At 44.1% G+C, this 21,954-nt stretch overlaps 2 protein-coding genes across 2 annotated transcripts in view; one reads left to right on the top strand and one right to left on the bottom strand.

Moving 5' to 3' along the window:
• Positions 1 to 2,994, bottom strand: part of LOC132895973 (dynein regulatory complex subunit 2-like) — a 47,402-nt gene extending 44,408 nt beyond the window's left edge. Inside the window, 1 exon segment of the mRNA XM_060936703.1 lies at positions 2,968 to 2,994. Within this exon segment, the coding sequence (XP_060792686.1) occupies positions 2,968 to 2,994 (27 nt within the window).
• Positions 2,995 to 3,790: 796 nt separating this feature from the next.
• The window catches only part of LOC132897212 (beta-1,4 N-acetylgalactosaminyltransferase 1-like), a 62,045-nt gene continuing 43,881 nt past the window's right edge, over positions 3,791 to 21,954 (top strand). The window contains exons 1-2 of the mRNA XM_060938685.1: positions 3,791 to 3,999; positions 12,544 to 12,711. Coding sequence (XP_060794668.1) covers positions 3,797 to 3,999; positions 12,544 to 12,711 — 371 coding nt within the window. The 5' untranslated portion in view covers positions 3,791 to 3,796. The remainder of the gene's footprint in view (positions 4,000 to 12,543; positions 12,712 to 21,954) is intronic.

A 21,954-nucleotide genomic window follows, 5' to 3' on the forward strand; every position in this document is an offset into this window, starting at 1 on the left:
AAGGCCCTCGCCGGCCCCGGGGCTCGAACCCAGGACCTTCTTGCTGTGAGGCGACAGCGCTAACCACTACACCACCGTGCCGCCCTAAGATATTTATATCTACATTAATTTTTATAGTAATTTTGTGCAAGAGAATGCACATTCACCTGTTCATATGTCATGTTCAGGAACAAACTAATGTTCATGGTGCTAAAATGCCTGGAGAGACGCCCCTAGGATTGTCTGCTTTGCTTATACAGACTTCTCGTGCAGTGGGAAAAAAATGTGTTCCATATGTAGAAAAACTATCGAGGAGACGACGGGGACGACCTCAAACTTCGATCGTCATTTGGCAAGACTCCACCCAGAGCAGGAAGTGACGCGCTATGTTCATTGCCCTGTTGATGGTGGGACTTGCTTGTTGAGTGATGAACTAGCTAGTGTTCACCCTCTCTCATGTTACAGTGGGTATAAAAAGTGTACACACCCCGTTAAAATGATAGTTTTTTCTGATGTAAAAAAATGAGACCACGATAAATAATTTCAAAATTTTTCCCACCTTTAATGTGACCTATAACCTGTACAATTCAACTGAAAAACACAAATCTGTTCGGGGGAAAACCATAAAATTTAAAAAATGTACAATAAGCTGGTTGCATAAGTGTGCACACCCTTAAACTAATACTTTGTTGAAGCACCTTTTGATTTAATTACAGCATTCAGTCTTTTTGGGTTCACACTTGCCATCGATTAAAATGACTCTGATTAACCCCAAATAAAGTTCAGATATTTACTCAGTTGCATCCTCCAGTAAAAGCCAGGGTTCACAGAGAGCTTACAAAGCATCAAAGGGATCGCATTGTTGAAAGGTATCAGTCAGGAGAAGGGGAAAAAAACATTTCCTCAGCATTAGCTATACCATGGAGCGCAGTGAAGACAGTCATCAAGAAGTGGAGAAAATATGGGACAATACTGTAGTGACATTACCGAGAACTGGACGTCCCTCCAAAATTGATGAAAAGACAAGACGAAAACTGGTCAGGGAGGCTGCCGAGAGGCCTACAGCAACACTGAAGGAGCTGCAGGAATTTCTGGCAAGTACTGGTTGTGTATTACATGTGACCACAATCTCCCGTATTCTCCATATGTCTGGACTATGAGGTAGGGTCAAAGAAAAATGTCTAGGCCCGAATAAATTTTGCAAAAAATACATCGACTCTCCCAAAAGCATGTGGGAAAATGTGTTATGGTCTGATGAAACCAAGGTTGAACTTTTTGGCCACAATTCCAAAAGGTATGTTTGGTGCAAAAACAACACTGCGCATCACCAAAAGAACCCCATACCCACGGTGAAGCATGGTGGTGGCAGCATCACGTTTTGGGGTTGTTTTTCTTCAGCTGGAACAGGGGCTTTAGTCAAGGTGGAGGGAATTATGAACAGTTCTAAATACCAGTCAAATCTGACCCAAAACCTTCATGTGTCTGCTAGAAAGCTGAAGATGGAGAGGAATTTCATCTTTCACCATGACAATGAGCCCAAAAAAGTTTTGGAACGGCCAAGCCAGATCCCAGACCGAAATCCAGTTGAAAATCTGTGGGGTGACCTGAAGAGGGCTGTGCACAAGAGATGCCCTCGCAATCTGACAGATTTGGAGCGCTTTTGCAAGGAAGAGTGGGCAAATATTGCCAAGTCTAGATGTGGCAGGCTGATGGACTCCGACCCCAAAAAGACTGAATGCTGTAATTAAATCAAAAGGTGCTTCAACAAAGTATTAAAGCTCATAGGCAAAGGTTTTAAATTTATGCACATTTGAAACTTTATATGTTTAAAAAACCCTCTGTAATTTTCTTCTGGTCCCAAGAAGTATTGTTAATAAGTAATAATTAGCGCGGATCGCGGCTAATTTCTGCTCTGTGATTTTCGTGACCACTCGGCGCGTGACATTCAAGACAAACAAATCGCTTGTGGTTGAGTCCACGTCTGTTTATTTGCCTTTACCGTTCGGCTTGAGTGCAGATGTGCGTTCGGGAATTTCCAAAGAAAAACCATGCCTTATTGTTGTGCAGTGAACTGTAACAATGGGACCGGTTCAGGAAGAAGTTTTTACCTTTGTCCGAGAAAGGGGAAGAGGTGGAGAGAGTGGATTATGCACATGAAGCGAGAGGGTCGGCAGCCGGGTAAATACGCCACTCTGTGCTCTGATCACTTTTTGAAGAATTGCCATCTGTTGGAGAGTTTAGGTATCAGTGTTGGACAGAGAAGGCTCAAACCTCATGCTGTTCCGACAAAATTCTAACACAAAATCAAGCAGTCAAAGAAGAAAAAGACCAGCAATGCTGAAGCAAAAAGGAGAAGATCGGAGGTAAACATTTTTACCTTTGCTTGCAAATGACAAGTCAAGAATCTTGAGGGATCCTGTACAGTACAGTCATTGTGGAAATGAGACAAAAGGGATATTTCCTCGCTCAGAGTAGACTATAAGTAGTATAATGCCGTGGATGGCAGGCTAATGTGGCCTACTGGCGCACTGTCAAGTAATCGTTACCTATATCCACTAGGGAGGGTGGTTTAATTATTCTTCAAAAGGGCCCTTATTTAGTATTACGACAAAAGTAAGAATTTATAATCAGAATAAATCGTTTGGGCGCGAGTCTTGTTGCGGCCCGGGGTCACCGCGATCAGAGTCGGCCGAGTCGCTGTCCGATTCCGAGGCCGCATGGTCAAACCAATGAGCCACGTTCACCGATTGCTCCGCAACGGCCTTAGGTTCATACATCTATGGTTTCACCTCTCGATATTCAATTTGGAGAGTTTCTACTTCGCTATCGCTTTCAGACATTTTACACAACCTCTCACGACCAAAGTCCGTACACGTGTGCTCGGTTCACAAGTAAACACAGAACTGCTCCTGGTCTGTTTGACTTAAATGACGTCATGACGACGGCCCCCTGGCGGTGAAAGTGCGCATAAGTGAGATGTAAACAAACCTTCGGAACTTGCACAAACCAGTACATTTTAACTGTTTTATTCAATCTTAGGGTGCAAATTAGACACCAGGAAGATTTAATTCGCTTTTTGGGTCGTTCTTCTAGAAAATAAAGTTGATATTCTACATTCCACCTCTGACCGTTGCCTATGACCTTTAAGGGTGTGCACACTTAAGCAACCAGCTTATTTTATGTTTTTCCTCTGAACAGATTTTTGTTTGTTTTTCAGTTGAATTGTACAGGTTATAGGTCACATTAAAGGTGGGAAAAGTTTTGAAATTATTTATCGTGGTCTCATTTTTTTTACATCAGAAAAACCGATCATTTTAACGGGGTGTGTACACTTCTTATATCTACTCTATTTGCCCTGTTGATAGTGGGCGGGGCTTGCTGAGCGATGAACAAGCTTTTTATCTGTAGCCTGTTCACTAAAATGGGACAGTCGAGCAGGAACGCTAGTCCAACACAGCAGCAGAGATGCTTTCACATAAAGGCAGCGACAGCCACCGTCAAATGGTGCGGCTGGAGTCTTGTTCTCGGACTCTACTTGAAATTTTCATTAATGACTTGGACTTGACTCAGATTTGAACACTGGGGACTCGAGGCTGGACTCCGACTCAAGGTTTAGTGACTCGACAACAACACTGGGTGTTCCTGTTAAAGTGGACAGTGAATGTATAATATAACAAGCTGTCATGAAGCTGCGTTGGGTGTACTAACAGGAACTCTGGCCCTTTGTACACACAACACGTATGTTTGTTGAATCTATGATCTAAAAATTCTGTACAGCATCCATATGCTACTGCATCTCTGTGATCTGTAGGTCATCATGCGCATGCAGAGGGTCAAGATTTTGTTGGGTTTTGGAGTGCTAGGATTATTAGTAGTTTTCATTCATCGCTGGACCTCATGTGCTTCAACGATGATGCACAATCAAAGACTAGACACCACCATAGAAAAGCTGCTTGAACAGAATGAAAAACTGAAGAACAGTGACTTAATTCCCTACCACCTCAAAGAAACTACAGTACGGTGAGTAGCTTTCCATTACAGCACTTTATCATCATTTAGCCAAAGAGAAAACAGATATCTTTGAAATATTTATGTAATAATTCGTACAAAAAATGGATATGGTTTCCATTAATATTGCATGCTCGAGATTAGACCATGCTAATTGCACCACTATCCACCATAAACTAGCCTGGAGTTGATGATGGGTTGGAATCGTGGTCTGCGGAACAGAAAGTACAACCCTAATTCCAAAAATGTTGGGACGCTGTGTAAACTGTCAAGAAAAACAAACAATAATTTGCAAATCATGGAAACCCTATATTTCATTGAAAATAGTACAAAGACAACATATCAAATGTTGAAACCTAATAAATGTTATTGTTTTGTGAAAAACATATGCATTTTGAATTTGTCAGCAATACGTTTTAAAAAAAAAAAAGTTGGGACAGGGGTGTGTTTACCACTTTGTTGCATCACCTCTACTTTTAACAACAAACTGCAAACGTTTGGGAACTAAGGAGACCAGTTGTGGTTTTGAAAGAGAAATGTTGTCCTGTTCTTGCCTGATATACAATTTCAGTTGCTCGACAGTTCGGGGTCTCCTTTGTCGTATTTGCACTTCATAATGCACCAGATGTTTTAAATAGGAGACAGGTCTGGACTGCAGGCAGGCCAGTTTAGCACCCGGACTCTCTTACTACAGAGCCATGTAGTTTTAATATGTGCAGAAAGTGGTTTGGGATTGTCTTGCTGAAAGAAGGAAGGCCTTCCCTGAAAAAGATTTTGTCCAGATGGCAGCATATTGCTCTGAAACGTGTTTATATCATTCAGCATTAATGATGCCTTCTCAGATGTACAAGCTACCCATGTCATGTGCACTAATGCCCCCTCATACCATCACAAATGCTGGCTTTTGAACTGTGCACTGATAACAAGCCGGATGGTCCCTCTCCTCTTTAGTCTGGAGGACGTGGTGTCCATGATTTCAAAAAAGAATTTCTACTTTTGATTCGTCAGACCTCGGGACAGTTTTCCACTTCGCCTCAGTCCATCATAGAAGAGCTCGGGCTCAGAGAAGGTGGCGCTGTTTCTGGATATTGCTTTATATCTGGTTATAACTTGCATTTGCAGATGCAGTAATGAAGTGTTTTCACAGACGATGATTTTCTGAAGTGTTCCTGAGCCCATACAGTCATTTCCACTACAGACACATGTCGTCTTTTAATGCAGTGTCTCCTGAAAGCCTGAAGATCACAGGCATCCAATGTCAGTTTTCAGCCTTGTCTCTTGCATGCAGAGATTTCTCCAGATTCTTTGAATCTTTTAATGATATTATGGACCATAGATGATGTGATCCCCAAATTCTTTGCAATTTACATTGAGAATGTGATTCTTAGATTGTTGCACTGTTTGCCCATGCAGTCTTTCACAGAGTGGTGAACCCCTCCCCATCTTTACTTCTGAGAGACTCCGCCTCTCTGGGATGCTCTTTTTATACCCAATCATGTTACTGACCTGTTGCCAATCAACCAAATTAGTGGGGATTTTTTTTTTTTTAGCATTACACAACTTTTTCAGTTGTTTGTTGCCCCTGTCCCAACTTTTCTGAAACGTGTTGCTGACATCAAATTCAAAATGAGCACATATTTTTCAAAAAACAATCAAATTTCTCAGTTTCAACTTTTGATATGTTGTCTTTGTACTATTTTTTTTTTCAGTGAAATATAGGGTTTCCATGATTTTGCAAATCTTCACGTTTTGTTATTTATGTTTTAGTGTCCTAACTTATTGGAATTGGATCTTGGGTGGAATTTATCTCTCTAATGTGGTTTTACTGTTAATCGGTTTTCTTTCGAAACACTTTTGCTCAATGTGGTTAATGCATCTCAGAACAGAAAGAACACCATGCTGAAACACCTTCTAAATGCTATTTAAATAAGGAGGCCATTTTGTGCTGCTCAGTAATGAATACATCAATAATGTATTAAATGTTAAAGCCAATGGATAATCAGGAATCAGAAAAAGCTTTATTGGCAAGTAATTGTTGCAACTACAAGGAATTTGGCTTGGAGTTAAGGTGCTAAATAAATACTAAATAAAGACGGTTTATTCTAATAAAGGAGCTACATAAAACAGCCTATTCTAAGATATTAACAAATAATAAAATAAACAAGATAAAACTTTATTGATCCCTTTGGGAGGGTTCCCTCAGGGAAATTAAGAATGGGGGTCACTGGTCTTGTTTATTGGGGGGCAGAGTGGACCAGGAATATGAGGAATGGTACTGTCGGGGAGGGGGGGCAGAGTAAGTGGGGGTCACTGGTCTTGTTCATGATGCCAGCAGCGGTAGGAAAGAAACTGTTTCTGTAGCGTGAGGTTTTGGTCTTGATGGACTGCAGCCTTCTGCCGGAGGGGGAGCGTCTCAGAGAGTTTATGTCCGTGGTGGGAGGGATTGGCCACAATCTTTCCTGCTCACCTCGGTGTTCTGGAGGCGAACAGGTCCTCAGGTGAAGGCAGGCTGCAGCCGATCACCTTCTCTGCCGAGCGAATGATACCCTGCGGTCTATTGTCCCTGGCAGAGGCAGCAGCGTACCAGATGGTGATGGAAGAAGTGCACCATCATTGTCTTTGACAGGTTGAACTTCTTTAACTGCTGCAGGAAGTACATTCTGTTGTGCTTTTGAGATAAAAGAAGGCACTTCCACTTTTCTGATAAAGAAACAGATAAGTGACTTGAAAATTGAATGAAATAGTTAAATAATTTTGATACATGTTTTAAAACATGATAGTACTTGTGGTTGATGCTAACAGGCTTAATGTAATTTTTATTGACTCTTGGTTGCTGCTTTTTTTTTTTAAATATTGTTTTTGGTGATGCAAGTCTGTGTGGCAGCAAGAAGGTCCGGGTTCGAGCCCCGTGGCCGGCGAGGATCTTTCTGTGCGGAGTTTGCATGTTTTCCCCGTGTCCGTGTGGGTTTCCTCCGGGTGCTCCGGTTTCCCCCACAGTCCAAAGACATGCAGGTTAGGTTAACTGGTGACTCTAAATTGACCGTAGGTGTGAATGTGAGTGTGAATGGTTGTCTGTGTCTATGTGCAGCCCTGTGATGACCTGGCGACTTGTCCAGGGTGTACCCCGCCTTTCGCCCGTAGTCATCTGGGATAGGCTCCAGCTTGCCTGCGACCCTGTAGAACAGGATAAAGCGGCTACAGATAATGAGATGAGATGAGAAGTCTGTGTGGTAATCATCATGTGATGATCCGTGTAAATGTCTGAATTGTTCTGGCTACTTAGGAAAGCACCAAAAATAGATTTAAATGGTTGAGTTCTGAGCCATCAGAGACAGATTTGCTATTTTTGTGTTTTTTTAAATCCCCTTTCTTTTTCACTATCGCCTTGCTATGAGCGGATTTAGTCTCCGCCTTGGACACCTTGTCCATTGATCACTGAGCATCTGATATGCTTTGACACTTTTCTGGCCACAAGCTTCAGGATCTTGAAGGGTCTAATCTGAGTGACTTCTGGGCAAGCACACTTTCATGATCGCTCTCTAAGGGGATGAAAACCTTTGTTTGTCTTTACACTGTGTGAATTTTTTTTTAAATGGTTTTATAATGAAAATATTGAAACAATTCCCAGTGACGCATCTCTTAAAATGATTTAATTTTGCTTGTAGTGATTGTGCTTCTTGCCACACACTACCCACTATGCCATTTTGTTGTTTGTTGTATTTAATGTCCTATATCAGATTTATTGCATTGTCCCATTGTATGGTTCGTTGTTCACTACCACTTTTGTCTCCCTCAAATTTTCCACGACGTGTTGTCGATTTTGTACACTGCTGTCATGTTGCACCAAAGACTTGGAGAGCACCATTTTATTCTATGATATTTTCGTATAAGTACCAGATTTAGTTCTGGGTGGAATAGGGTGGACGCAAAAAAAAAAAAAGACGGATCAGAACGATGACCTTTGTCCAATCGGTTTTCCATCACTCGTTTGTATGTCATGCGAATCAGTCAGGTTAACCTTTGAGTGGGTGCTCTGATTCCATTTTGTAAGCAAGGCAGGCTACTTCCTGGTGTCTCACTCAGAAATACGAGATGTGGAGGGAGAAGGGCAGGGCAAGGGTGATCACCTCAGGTCTCCCCCACCAGAAGCCAGAGGTGGGGGTAGCAGGGGAATCTATCAAATAGTGTGCTTCTAACTTTGTACAGAACTAATGCAGTTTGTAAAATCTGAGGAGAAATGCGCAACAGGTAAAGGGATGCCATTGTGTCATCTTTTTGAGTAAAATATTATGCATGTCATGAAATGGACTACTATGACGCTTGTTTCTTAGCCTATGTTGCTTGCTATGCTATAATATTCATTTTCTGTCCAACTAGCTTACATGCTTCTATAACACTGGATATAATTTCACACAGTTTCATTCTGATAATGTGTGTAGCCTTCAGCAAAACAATTTACAACAAGACTAGCACATTGCTGGTTTGGTTAACTTTCATTGAGGTGATTGCTGGAGGCTAACTTAAAAGATGTCTAATATTATGCTGATATTTTGTATGTTTTGTCATGAGTATACCCCTTTTGAAAAGTAACATTTTAAACAATATCTCAATGAACACAAACAATTTCCAAAATGTTGAAAAGACAAAGTTTAATATAACATCTGTTTAACTTATAACGTGAAAGTAAGGTTAATAATATAACTTAGATTACACATTTTTCAGTTTTACTCAAATTAGGGTGGTGCAAAAATGAGTACACCCCACAACAAAAACTACTAGTACTTTGTATGGCCTCCATGATTTTTAATGACAGCACCAAGTCTTCTAGGCATGGAATGAACAAGTTGGCGACATTTTGCAACATCAATCTTTTTCCATTCTTCAACAACGACCTCTTTTAGTGACTGGATGCTGGATGGAGAGTGATGCTCAACTTGTCTCTTCAGAATTCCCCAAAGAAAATAATTTCTTTACACCACAAAGGTGAAGGCTACAAGATGATCAGCAAAGCTTTACTTATCAGTCAGAATACTGTAGCAAAAGTGGTACAAAAATTTAAGAAAGATGGAACTGCAACCATCTCGCAGAGACGTCCAGGTCGTCCACGGAAGTTAACACCTCGACAGGAGCATCTTCTGATGAGAAGGGTTGAAGAAAATCGGCATGCAAGTTCACTGCAGTTATCTAAAGAAGTAGAAAGCCAAACTGGGGTGACTATTTCCCGTGACACAATACGGCGTACGCCGTAGAGGAATGGCATGCATGGATGCCGTCCACGAAAGAAGCCTCTCCTAAAGCCCAGGCACAAAAAAGCCCGCCTAAAGTTTGCCAGGGCTCATGCTGACAAAGATGAAGACTACTGGGACTCTATACTCTGGAGTGATGAGACCAAGATAAATGTTTTTGGAACTGATGGCTTCAAAACTGTATGGCGTTGCAAAGGTGAGGAATACAAAGAAAACTGCCTGGTGCCTACAGTGAAACATGGTGGTGGCAGTGTCCTTATGTGGGGCTGCATGAGTGCTGCTGGTGTCGGGGAGCTGCATTTCATTGATGGCATCATGAATTCACAGATGTATTGCTCTGTACTGAAAGAGAAGATGCTACCATCACTCCGTGCCCTTGGTCATCGTGCACTTTTCCAACATGACAATGATCCTAAACACACATCTAAGGCCACTGTTGGATTTCTGAAGAAGAACAGGGTGAAAGTGATTCAGTGGCCAAGTACGTCTCCTGATCTGAACCCAATCAAACACCTACGGGGAATTCTGAAGAGACAAGTTGAGCATCACTCTCCATCCAGCATCCAGTCACTAAAAGAGGTCATTGTTGAAGAATGGAAAAAGATTGATGTTGCAAAATGTCGCCAACTTGTTCATTCCATGCCTAGAAGACTTGGTGCTGTCATTAAAAATCATGGAGGCCATACAAAGTACTAGTAGTTTTTGTTGTGGGGTGTACTCATTTTTGCATCACCCTAATTTGAGTAAAACTGAAAAAATGTGTAATCTAAGTTATATTATTAACCTTATTTTCACGTTATAAGTTAAAGGAACAGTCCACCGTACTTCCATAATGAAATATGTTCTTCTCTGAATTGAGACGAGCTGCTCCGTACCTCTCCGAGCTTTGCGCGACCTCCCAGTCAGTCAGACGCAGTCAGACGCGCTGTCACTCCTGTTAGCAATGTAGCTGGCTCAGTATGGCCAATGGTATTTTTTGGGGCTGTAGTTAGATGCGACCAAACTCTTCCGCGTTTTTCCTGTTTACATAGGTTTATATGACCAGTGACATGAAACAAAGTTCAGTTACACAAATTGAAACGTGGCGATTTTCTATGCTATGGAAAGTCCGCACTATAATGACAGGCGTACTAACACCTTCTGTGCGCTTCAACAGCGCATTGATACCTTCACTCCTGTTTTCCCCCTCTCCCCCGCCCCCCTGACTTCCGTCAATACACAGCCAATGTGACTGGAAACATCAGTGCTGTGGTCAGTAATAGTTGGTTGTATTGACGGAAGTCAGGGGGGCGGGGGAGAGAAAAAAAAAACAGGAGTGAAGGTATCAATGCGCTGTCGAAGCGCGCAGAAGGTGTTAGTACGCCTGTCATTATAGTGCGGACTTTCCATAGCATAGAAAATCGCCACGTTACAATTTGTGTAACTGAACTTTGTTTCATGTCACTGGTCATATAAACCTATGTAAACAGGAAAAACGTGGAAGAGTTTGGTCGCATCTAACTACAGCCCCAAAAAATACCATTGGCCATACTGAGCCTAGCTACATTGCTAACAGGAGTAACAGCGTGTCTGACTGACTGGGAGGTCGCACAAAGCTCGGAGAGGTACGGATCAGCTCGTCTCAATTCAGAGAAGAACATATTTCATTATGGAAGTACGGTGGACTGTTCCTTTAAACAGATGTTATATTAAACTTTTCAACATTTTGGAAATTGTCTGTGTTCATTGAAATATTGTTTAAAATGTTACTTTTCAAAGACTCATTTACGCTGAGGTGTGTGTGTGTGTGTGTGTGTGTGTGTGTGTGTGTGTGTGTGTGTTTAAAATATAGTTTTGGATGTTGTAATTGATGTTCCAATATCAATGGATGTCCGTGTCTGAATAAAATCTGTTAGTGCAGAATGGTGCTTTTGCTTGAGTTAGCATGGATATGCACAATTTTTTTTTTTTTTGGTTTGGTTGGGGGCAGTTGGTGGTACTGAAAGGGGGGGTTCACTCAGGGTGCCATACAAGCTAGACCTGCCACTGTGTATATGGCTACAATGGCTGACGACAAAAATGAGAGAGCGAGCACATTTTTATTGTCATTGTTGCCATTTTGGTTGTTTTAATTAATCTCTTGATAACTGTGAAGCCATTTTGTTTGTAGTGATTTATTGCAAGTGAAGTCATGGCCTTCTTAAACCAGACACAGTCATTAATGCTTTCATGGCAATGCAGAGGAATTAAATGTTATGTGCCAAATCGATAACCCACCAGGTTTTATTGGGTAAAAAGCTGTAGATACCTAATGTTCGTGGACATGCTCATGAAAACATAACTGATGGTGTTTAGTGGTAACTTGCTATTCGACTCTTTATTGCACCTTGTCGAAATAAGTTCCTAACTTCATGTGTGAGAATTTTTTTACTTTAAACCCTTCAGGCTTGAATTCTCAATAATTTCCTAATGATGCATCAGAAAAGTTGTGACAAGCTTGCTCTCTTTTTATGCAAAATAGCACAGATCTTTATTTCTTAAATGTTACTAGTGAGAACCAGCTTTTGAAAAGTTTTGTTTGTTTGTTTTATTTATTTTCTGTATTACATTTCTCATGGGTGGATGTGTATACATTTTGATCTAGCTGTTCTTTCACACTTAGGTATTATAAACAGCACCTCGGGTTTTCACTTTTGTCGTGTAACTCAAAGTAAGGAGCATAAGCTGTTGGTCTGTGCCGATTTATTAACACCTTCTGTCATCTTGTTTTGCATGACTGCTGCAACAGGTTTGTTGGTTAAATCTATACTTTTATCTCAGTCTGGTTTCAGATGCAGCCCTGCAGACTTGCACGATGATGCTGTATAGAGATAGGATATTTATTTGTCCTTTCGGAAAATCGTTCTGTGCCATTTACAGTACGTCTGATACAAACTGTTACGAAAACACAAAGAGACACAATATACAAACACCCCCCCAGGACAAAAATACAAGACAACATAGGACAAAACCCCCTCATGTCTTACATACAATATAATGGTAAAGTGCAGTTACTCAGAGACCAAGTGCAATGGGTTATTCTGGTACAATCTTACAGTTGGGTCCTTATTTAACAGGGCTGTACTAGTGGGTATAAATGTACTAGTGGGTATAGATCCATGTGATTCATGTAAAAATGCACATGATTTAAGATGAAAACAAACTATCATTATTTCGAAAGCTGTTTTGTTAACTCCTCTAATATATTCTTGCTTTCTTTTTTGCTGTATCTGTTATGTTGCCTCTTTCTACTCCCGCAACTTTATAAAAATGTGTCTTTTATTTTACACAGCAGAAATGGATGCGTTTGTGAAGGAGATGCATGGCATCTTAATGTCCCCTTTGGTGACTTTTTGTTTACCCGGGTTGGAGCTGAGGCTTTGCATTCTGCGTTCAGAGCCTCTGAGATAGAGGAAATAAAGAAGCGCAGAAAGCACGAGTACGACAACTTCCTTGCAAGGTGAGGTGATAGTAACCAACAGCACCTTTTAAAAAAAAAAAAAAACAACATTTCCTTCCTGCTATATCAAGTGACTTGTGTGTGTGAAAACCCTTGTATGGTGACTATTATATAAAACTACATTTTCCTACACTGAAATGTTTCTCCTTTACAGTGACTTCCACAATTATTGGCACCCCTTGTAAAGATTAGTGAAATGAATCCACTAATTCATTTCACTAATTCACCTTTTGGGTGAAGTAGCTTTATCTCCACACTGGGAAAAAAATGGAGAAATCCAACCTTTTAATTGGAAAAAATCTATTCAGAGAGAAACAAATCCCTCATCAAGAAAATTATTTTCAACAAACGCATGTGGCGTCCCTGGAAGTTATAGTGAAAAGTGTAACTGAAGGATGTTTCCCATTTAAATCGTACCTTTTTGAGTTGACTGGTGTGTGTGTAGGAACTTTCAAACTGGACAGCTATACTTTTTCATTTGGCTTATTATAGTCAGTCAATTTATTTTTTAACTTTAAAAGTAGACTGAGCTTTCAGATTTTTCAAGTTTAGGTCACAAAAAGAATTTTCCCTGACACCTGATTTATTTTTGTTTAGTGGATAGAAAGCTACCGAATTCAAATCACAGACTTCCTATTTTATTTATTTATTTATTTATTTATTTTAAAATAGAACAATTAATGAATTTAGGGCCATGTGGCCCTAAATTCCCTGCTTCACCATGACCCAATATGAGATACTACATCATGCATCACATGGTGGGCTTTCCCCTTTTGCGCAAGGCATTGTGGGATACAAATTTGAAACAGGAGAGAAAAATGGAGGACATGAGTGTGTGAATGAAACATGAAAGACCGACTACAATAACGGAAAGCGAGAACAAAAGACGTTATGTTATCTACGAAGGAAAGGAAATGTAGGACCAAACTAAGGTTCTAAACTGAGTTGATTTACTCGTCTCGTCTTCTTCCGCTTTATCCGGGACCGGGTCGCGGAGGCAGCAGTCTAAGCATGGAAGCCCAAACTTCCCTTTCCCTAGACACCTCGGCCAGCTCCTCGGGAAGAACACCGAGGCGTTCCCAGGCCAGCCGAGAGACATAGTCCCTCCAGCGTGTCCTGGGTCTTCCCCGGGGCCTCCTCCCGGGGGGACATGCCTGGAACACCTCCCCAGGGAGGCGTCCAGGAGGCATCCGAAAAAGATGCCCGAGCCACCTCAGCTGGTTCCTCTCGATGTGGAGGAGCAGCGGCTCTACTCCGAGCTCCTCCCGAGTGACTGTGCTTCTCACCCTATCTCTAAGGGAGCGCCCAGCCACCCTGCGAAGGAAACTCATTTCAGCCGCTTGTATCCGCGATCTTGTTCTTTCTGTCATTACCCAAAGCTCATGAGCATAGGTGAGAGTCGGAATGTAGATCGACCGGTAAATTGAGAGCTTCGCCTTTTGGCTCAGCTCCTTCTTCACCACGACGGACCGGTAAAGCGACCGCATCACTGCGGAGGCTGCACCGATCCTCCTGTCGATCTCACGCTCCATCCTTCCCTCACTCGTGAACAAGATCCCGAGATACTTAAACTCCTCCACTTGAGGCTCCACTCCTCCACCAACCTGGAGAGGGCAAGCCACCCTTTTCCGGTCGAGAACCATGGCCTCGGACTTGGAGGTGCTGATTCTCATCCCAGCCGCTTCACACTCGACTGCAAACCGCCTCAGTGCATGCTGAAGGTCCTGGTTTGAAGAAGCCAACAGGACAACATCATCCGCAAAAAGCAGAGATGAAATCCTGTGGTTCCCAAACAGGATTCCTTCCGGCCCCTGGCTGCGCCTAGAAATTCTGTCCATAAAAATTGTGAACAGAACCGGTGACAAAGGGCAGCCCTGCCGGAGTCCAACATGCACTGGGAACAGGTCTGACTTACTGCCGGCAATGCGAACCAGACTCCTGCTCCGTTCGTACAGGGACTGGACAGCCCTTAGCAAAGAGCCCCGAACCCCATACTCCTGAAGCACCCCCCACAGAATACCACGGGGGACACGGTCGAATGCCTTCTCCAGATCCACAAAGCACATGTGGACTGGTTGGGCAAACTCCCATGAACCCTCGAGCACCCTATGAAGGGTATAGAGCTGGTCCAGTGTTCCGCGACCAGGACAAAAACCGCATTGTTCCTCCTGGATCCGAGGTTCAACTATTGGTCGAATTCTCCTCTCCAGTACCCTGGAGTAAACTTTCCCTGGGAGGCTGAGAAGTGTGATTCCCCTATAATTGGAGCACACTCTCCGGTCCCCTTTCTTAAAAAGAGGGACCACCACCCCAGTCTGCCACTCCAGAGGCACTGTCCCCAACCGCCACGTGATGTTGCAGAGGCGTGTCAACCAAGACAGCCCGACAACATCCAGAGACTTGAGATACTCAGGGCGGATCTCATCCACCCCTGGTGCCTTGCTACCGAGGAGCTTGCAAACCACCTCAGTTACTTCAGCTTGGGTAATGGACGAGTCCACCTCTGAGTCATCAGCCTCAGTCTCCTCAGTGGAAGACATGACGGTGGGATTGAGGAGATCCTCAAAGTATTCCTTCCACCGCCCGACAATGTCCCCAGTCGAGGTCAACAGCTCCCCACCCGCACTGTAAACAGTGTTGGCAGAGTACTGCTTCCCCCTCCTGAGGCGCCGGACGGTTTGCCAGAATTTCTTCGAGGCCGACGGATAGTCCTTCTCCATGGCCTCCCCGAACTCCTCCCAGTTCCGAGTTTTTGCCTCCGCAACTGCCCGAGCCAAAGCACGCCTGGCCTGCCGATACCCGTCGGCTGCCTCAGGAGTCCCGGAGGTCAACATGGCCCGATAGGACTCCTTCTTCAGCTTGACGGCATCCCTTACTTCCGGTGTCCACCACCGGGTTCGGGGATTGCCGCCACGACAGGCACCGGAGACCTTGCGGCCACAGCTCCGAACAGCTGCGTCCACAATGGAGGTAGAGAACATGGTCCACTCAGACTCAATGTCCCCCGCCTCCCTCGGAAGCTGGGAAAAGCTCTCCCGGAGGTGGGAGTTAAAGACCTCCCCAACAGAGTGCTCGGCCAGACGTTCCCAGCAGACCCTCACCATACGTTTGGGCCTGCCAGGTCTGTCCAGCTTCCTCCTCCGCCAGCGGATCCAACTCACCACCAGGTGGTGATCAGTTGACAGCTCAGCCCCTCTCTTCACCCGAGTGTCCAAGACATAGGGCCGGAGATCAGATGAAACGACTACAAAGTCGATCATCGACCTCCGACCTAAGGTGTCCTGGTGCCACGTGCACTTATGGACACCCCTATGCTCGAACATGGTGTTCGTTATGGACAAACCGTGACTAGCACAGAAGTCCAATAACAAAACACCACTCGGGTTCAGATCGGGGAAGCCGTTCCTCCCAACCACGCCCCTCCAGGTGTCCCTGTCGTCGCCCACGTGAGCACTGAAGTCCCCCAGTAGCACAATGGAGTCCCCAGTCTGAGCACCCCTCAGTACCTCTCCCAGGGACTCCAAAAAGGCCGGATACTCTATACTGCTATTTGGCCCGTAGGCACAAACAACAGCAAGAGCCCTCTCCCCAATCCGAAGGCGCAGAGAGGCAACCCTCTCGTTCACTGGGGTAAACTCCAACACATGGCGGCTGAGCTGGGGAGCTATAAGCAAGCCCATGCCAGCCCGCTGCCGCTCACCACGGGCGACTCCAGAGAAGTGGAAAGTCCAGCCCCTCTCGAGGAGCTGGGTTCCAGAGCCCAAGCTGTGCATGGAGGTGAGCCCGACTATCTCTCGCCGGTACCTCTCAACCTCCCGCACAAGCTCAGGCTCCTTCCCCCCCAGCGAAGTGACATTCCATGTCCCAACAGCCAGCCGCTGTGTCCGGGGATCAGGTCGTCGAGGCCCCTGCCTTCGACTGCCACCCAATCCACACTGCACCAAACCCCTACTGCTACCTCTGTGGGTGGTGAACCCACAGGAGGTCGGGCCCACGTCACCTCTTCGGGCTGAGCCCGGCCGGGCCCCATGGGCAAAGGCCCGGCCACCAAGCGCTCGCATACGAGCCCCAACCCCGGGCCTGGCTCCAGGGTGGGGCCCCGGCTGCGTCCTACCGGGCGACATCACGGTCTTGGATTTTTTCTCCATAGGGGGGTTTTGGTGAACTGCTCTTGGTCTGGCCTGTCACCTAGGACCTGTCTGCCTTGGGAAACCCTAACTGGGGCATAATGCCCCTGACAACATAGCTCCTAGGATCATTCAAGCACACAAACCCCTCCACCACAATAAGGTGGCAGTTCTAGGAGGGGTGAGTTGATTTAACACTAAAATTTGCTGTGTACACTTCAACCTTACAATGCCCGGTTGAACGGCTCTATCTTATCCTACATGAACAAAATAGTGGTCACACGTTCCCTAAATGTTACTCTTGAGTTGAGGAGTGAAAAGAAAAGGAGCTCATTAACAGACACTGATTTCCTGCCAGGTGCATGGCTCAACTAACAGAAAACACAAGCGCGAGCTGATGACGATGACGCCTCTCTAGGTAACACAGGATGTCTTAAAGCCACATTTTCGCAATTTCGACTGCTACAACATCTGACCACGACGAAGAATTTGGCACAAAATGCCTGCGTCCACTCGCCACCCAACCGGTCGCAGCATGCGTCTTTCTGACATCTGACCTGGGCATTACCGTACCAACACAAGCTCATCAGACTTGGAGGCTGACCACCGGATTCAAGCTGCCACCAAAGCCTTCGGCGCATTACAAAAGCAACTATGGTCTCGTCATGACATCAAGAGAACCACCAAGTTGAAGGTATACAACGCCGCAGTCTTACCATCTCTGCTATATGCCACCAAACGCATGATGCTCTACCATAAACACTTCAAGAAACTGACCAGGCTACAACTCCAGAATACCCGTGTCAAATCCTCAAAATAAAATGGCAGGACAATGTAGAAGTCCTCAGGCGAGCCAGTACAGTAAGCGTGGAAGCCCTGATCACAGCTGCCCAGCTTTGTTGGGCTGGACACATCTGGCGCATTCCTGACACGCAACTACCCAAAGCCGTTTTCTATGGAGAACTGAGCCGAGGAAAGAGGAGACAAGGAGGACAGAAACTGAGGTACAAAGATGTTTGGAAGAGCAACATGGTGACATGTAGTTAAAAGCTCAGTATCAGCAATTGAAGGCAAGCGTTAAAAGGAGTATATGAGCGTTCATGAAACCAAATATTCCACAACTGCTCAACCAAGCCATTCGTGCCACTGCTGCAGACAACTCTGTTGCTCTAGTATGGGCCTCGCAGTCCATCTACATTTCTGCGTATCCTAATCAAGCAGTCATCATGGCTAGCGATGGACAGCCAACAACTACCTACTGTACCTACATGATGTCCGTTACTGAGCAAGTACCTGTGGTGTTGCCTGCATAGGATACATGAGCATGCTTCATTTATAGACTTGTAGATTTTTGGGTGTAGGAAATGGATCTTTCCATCGTACAGTACATTATTTGTTTACAGACTAAAAGGCTTTGTTTTGTCCAGTTCCTCTGGTAGTGATTGGCTGCTCAAAATTGCACATGGGTATAAATCACGATCCAAAGTTTTGTGCATCTCTGCAGTGTTGTAATTGAGTCACTAAACCTTGAGTCCAAGTCCATTCTCGAGTCCCCAGTGTTCAAGTCCAAGTCATTAAAGAAAGTTTCGAGTCAAGTCCGGGAACAAGATTCCAACCGCACCATTTGACGGTGGCTGTTTCAGCGCCATTAACATTTAGTTTGTTCCTGAACATGATGTATGAACAGGTGAATGTGCTTCTCTTTGTCAGGGAGCGTGAAGTATTCTGTCAGAGATGGTTGAGAGACGGATGTAAGTGCAGAAGTTGTGTTTTATTAATACAAGTGAAAACGGTAAACAATCCAGAATGGCAGGCAAAATCGTAAAACGGTGAAACGGGCAATAGGTCGAGCGAGACGCAAACAGGCTATCGTAGACTCAGCAGAATCAAAGATGAGAAACAGGAAATCGGGGATCAGGAAACCAAACAAGGAAATAAGGCTCGGTAATGTATCGGCAATGCAACTCAATACTTAGCAAAGTTAGTGTGTTTTTCATAATCTTTTATATAGGTGCGCTGATTACTCCTTAATCCTGTGCAGGTGTGAGTCGTTTACGGTGCACGCATGAGAGTTCGCTTGGCGTGCGCGCGCTGTCCGGAGCGCACCTGAGAGTCTATCTGATGCACGTGCCAAGGCATGCAGGTGTGACCACTCTTACACGAAATTAGTACAAAAGTTAATGTAGATATAAATATCTTGTGCCATATTATTATCAGGGATGAGAGTTTTCCGCTTTTTGGCGGATTTCCGCTTTTTCTGAGCAAAAATCGATATTATGCCAAATCCGTTGAGATTTTTTTTTTTTTTCATTGAGGGGGGTTGGGGTAGACCCCAAAGCCATTTGTTTTCAGGATAATGGCTGGCTGATGAAATTATTGGCTGGCTAGCTGACTCAGCCAAAATCTTAATGGCTGCTGCAGCCACCAAAATGTTTATGGCTACAAATGGCTGATACTGGATGTCACTGTGTGGCATATATCCGGGCGAACGGATCAAACAAATGGGGAGAATAAATAGCACATTACCACAGGTCCCCTGGTCTCTTACTTCATTGTAAATATAAATCTAGCAAGATTGTAGTTCAATGCTAATAATAAGCTAATCTGGATTGTTCGAGGAAGGCATCTAGCTATCTACTCTCACTAGCAATGACCAGTGAAGGACTGGCAGCTATCTTACTATGATGAAAGTAGAGTGGTGGAGTACTTTTTTTTTTTTATCAATCTCGAAGTATGTGAAACAAACAAACAAACAAAAAAAACCTTTACACTTTCCCTCAGCAGCGGCAAAGAATGCAGCCATCTCGTCGATATCGGAGTCGATTGATGCTCTGGGTGGGTTCCCGGGTTCCCCAGTGTATCGTGGTAACGGTGTGAGGGACGGGAAGCCAGACAGGTAGTCACAACGGCAAGCTTGTGGTGGCTCTCTGTGCTGTGATATCAGTTCTAAATCTCTACAGTGTATGCCTATACGTCTCTATTGTGTTACTACTAGTGTGTACAGTTGATCATGTTTGTGTCACTTTTCTTGTAGCTCATGATGTGGATAAACCCATTATTTGATGTACACAATTCTTAGTGGCTCAGCCAAATTTTATTAGATAGCGGCTCAAATTGGCTTACAAAATTATTGGCTGGCGGTGGCTCAAATTCTAAATGGCGGTTTTAGCGGCGCCTGGCGGCGGCTTTGGGGTCTAGGTTGGGGTATGTTCCTTCGTGATACTCAAGCGTACGACAATGTTACATGTTTACAGTTTCGCCATCTTTAGTCTCGCTAAGTCTCGCGGTAGAATACGTGTTTTCTACAATGTAATTAGCCAAAACATCACTGGCGAGAGCATGATAGCCAATCATAACAGTTCTTACAAGAGTGTGGGAGAGAACAAAAGCCAATCATAACAGTTCTTACAAAAGTACCCGCATCGTTCTATTTTATCGAAACTTGCACATGTTCTTCGTCGCTGCGCTTCAAAAATATGTTTCTCTTTTGTGTCGGCTTTTTTACTCAAAATGCCAAATACAATTGACAAGCGAGACGAAGCGAAGGTACGTGAAATCGATGCTGATATAAAAAACAGAGAGGCAAGCTTTTCTCTTTGGCCAAAAAGCTGAAGAAGTCGTCGAAATTATTAAATGAAAATGAGAAGTGACTGTGAACTATAAATAATTGTATAAAGTGTACATAAACTTGGCATTCGTTTGATTTAATACATTGAACATGTACTGTATATGATGGTCAGTAAATCTGAATTAATGCTGACAGTTTTGAAAACTTAAATATTTCAAAAGACTTTGAAATCATATGCAACTAATGAGGACATAGGGTGACTGACCTTTTCTCCCTAAGAAATTTTATTTAATATATGAACATTTTGATAATTAATAAAACTTACGTTTAATGTGAATTTAGTTTGTCATTTTTGTTGATCATAAATTATAACCATACCCTTGAATGTAGAATGTGATTTTATTTTGAATTCAAACAATACTCCTATTGATTTGAAACATATTTTCATGTAAATATATAAAAAAGACAACAGATTTTTATCTACTACAGCTCAGATTGCAGGAAAAGTTGTTTGTAAGGCCTTATTTTTCAAAATTTTCCTGGGGGGGGTATCCCTCCCAGACCCCCGGCTTCGGGCGCCATCTTGTTTTCTGCTTTTTTTGGTGACCACCCACTCTCATCCCTGTATTATGGCATGTTACAAAAAATAAAGAAAAAAAATCAGTCCTCGTCTCCAATTTACGAGTCTGAATGCAGTTAATGCACGAGTCTGAGTCATCAGTGCTCAAGTCCAAGTGGAGTCACAAGTCCTTAAAATCGGGGCACGAGTCGGACTTGAGTCGGAGTCCTGGACTCAAGCACACTCCAAGCCTGCATCCCTGCATGATAGGCTTTGAAACCACTGGAAGGGACGAATGGATGGATGATGCAAATGAAATTGTACTTGTTACCGTAGTGCTTTTGTTATCTGCTCTACTACTTCCAGAATATTCCGTGTAATGTTTTCCTACACCCTCGAGCACCCTCTATACCCTTCATAGGGTGCTCGAGGGTTCATGGGAGTTTGCCCAACCAGTCCACATGTGCTTTGTGGATCTGGAGAAGGCATTCGACCGTGTCCCCCGTAGTATTCTGTGGGGGGTGCTTCGGGAGTATGGGGTTCGGGGCTCTTTGCTAAGGGCTGTCCGGTCCCTGTACGAACGGAGCAGGAGTCTGGTTCGCATTGCCGGCAGTAAGTCAGACCTGTTCCCAGTGCATGTTGGACTCCGGCAGGGCTGCCCTTTGTCACCGGTTCTGTTCATAATTTTTATGGACAGAATTTCTAGGCGCAGCCAGGGGCCAGAAGGAATCCTGTTTGGGAACCACAGGATTTCATCTCTGCTTTTTGCGGATGATGTTGTCCTGTTGGCTTCTTCAAACCAGGACCTTCAGCATGCACTGGGGCGGTTTGCAGTCGAGTGTGAAGCGGCTGGGATGAGAATCAGCACCTCCAAGTCCGAGGCCATGGTTCTCGACCGGAAAAGGGTGGCTTGCCCTCTCCAGGTTGGTGGAGAAGTTCTGCCTCAAGTGGAGGAGTTTAAGTATCTCGGGATCTTGTTCACGAGTGAG

The sequence above is a fragment of the Neoarius graeffei genome, chromosome 13 (genome assembly GCF_027579695.1).
Source record: "Neoarius graeffei isolate fNeoGra1 chromosome 13, fNeoGra1.pri, whole genome shotgun sequence".
Lineage (NCBI taxonomy): Eukaryota > Metazoa > Chordata > Actinopteri > Siluriformes > Ariidae > Neoarius > Neoarius graeffei.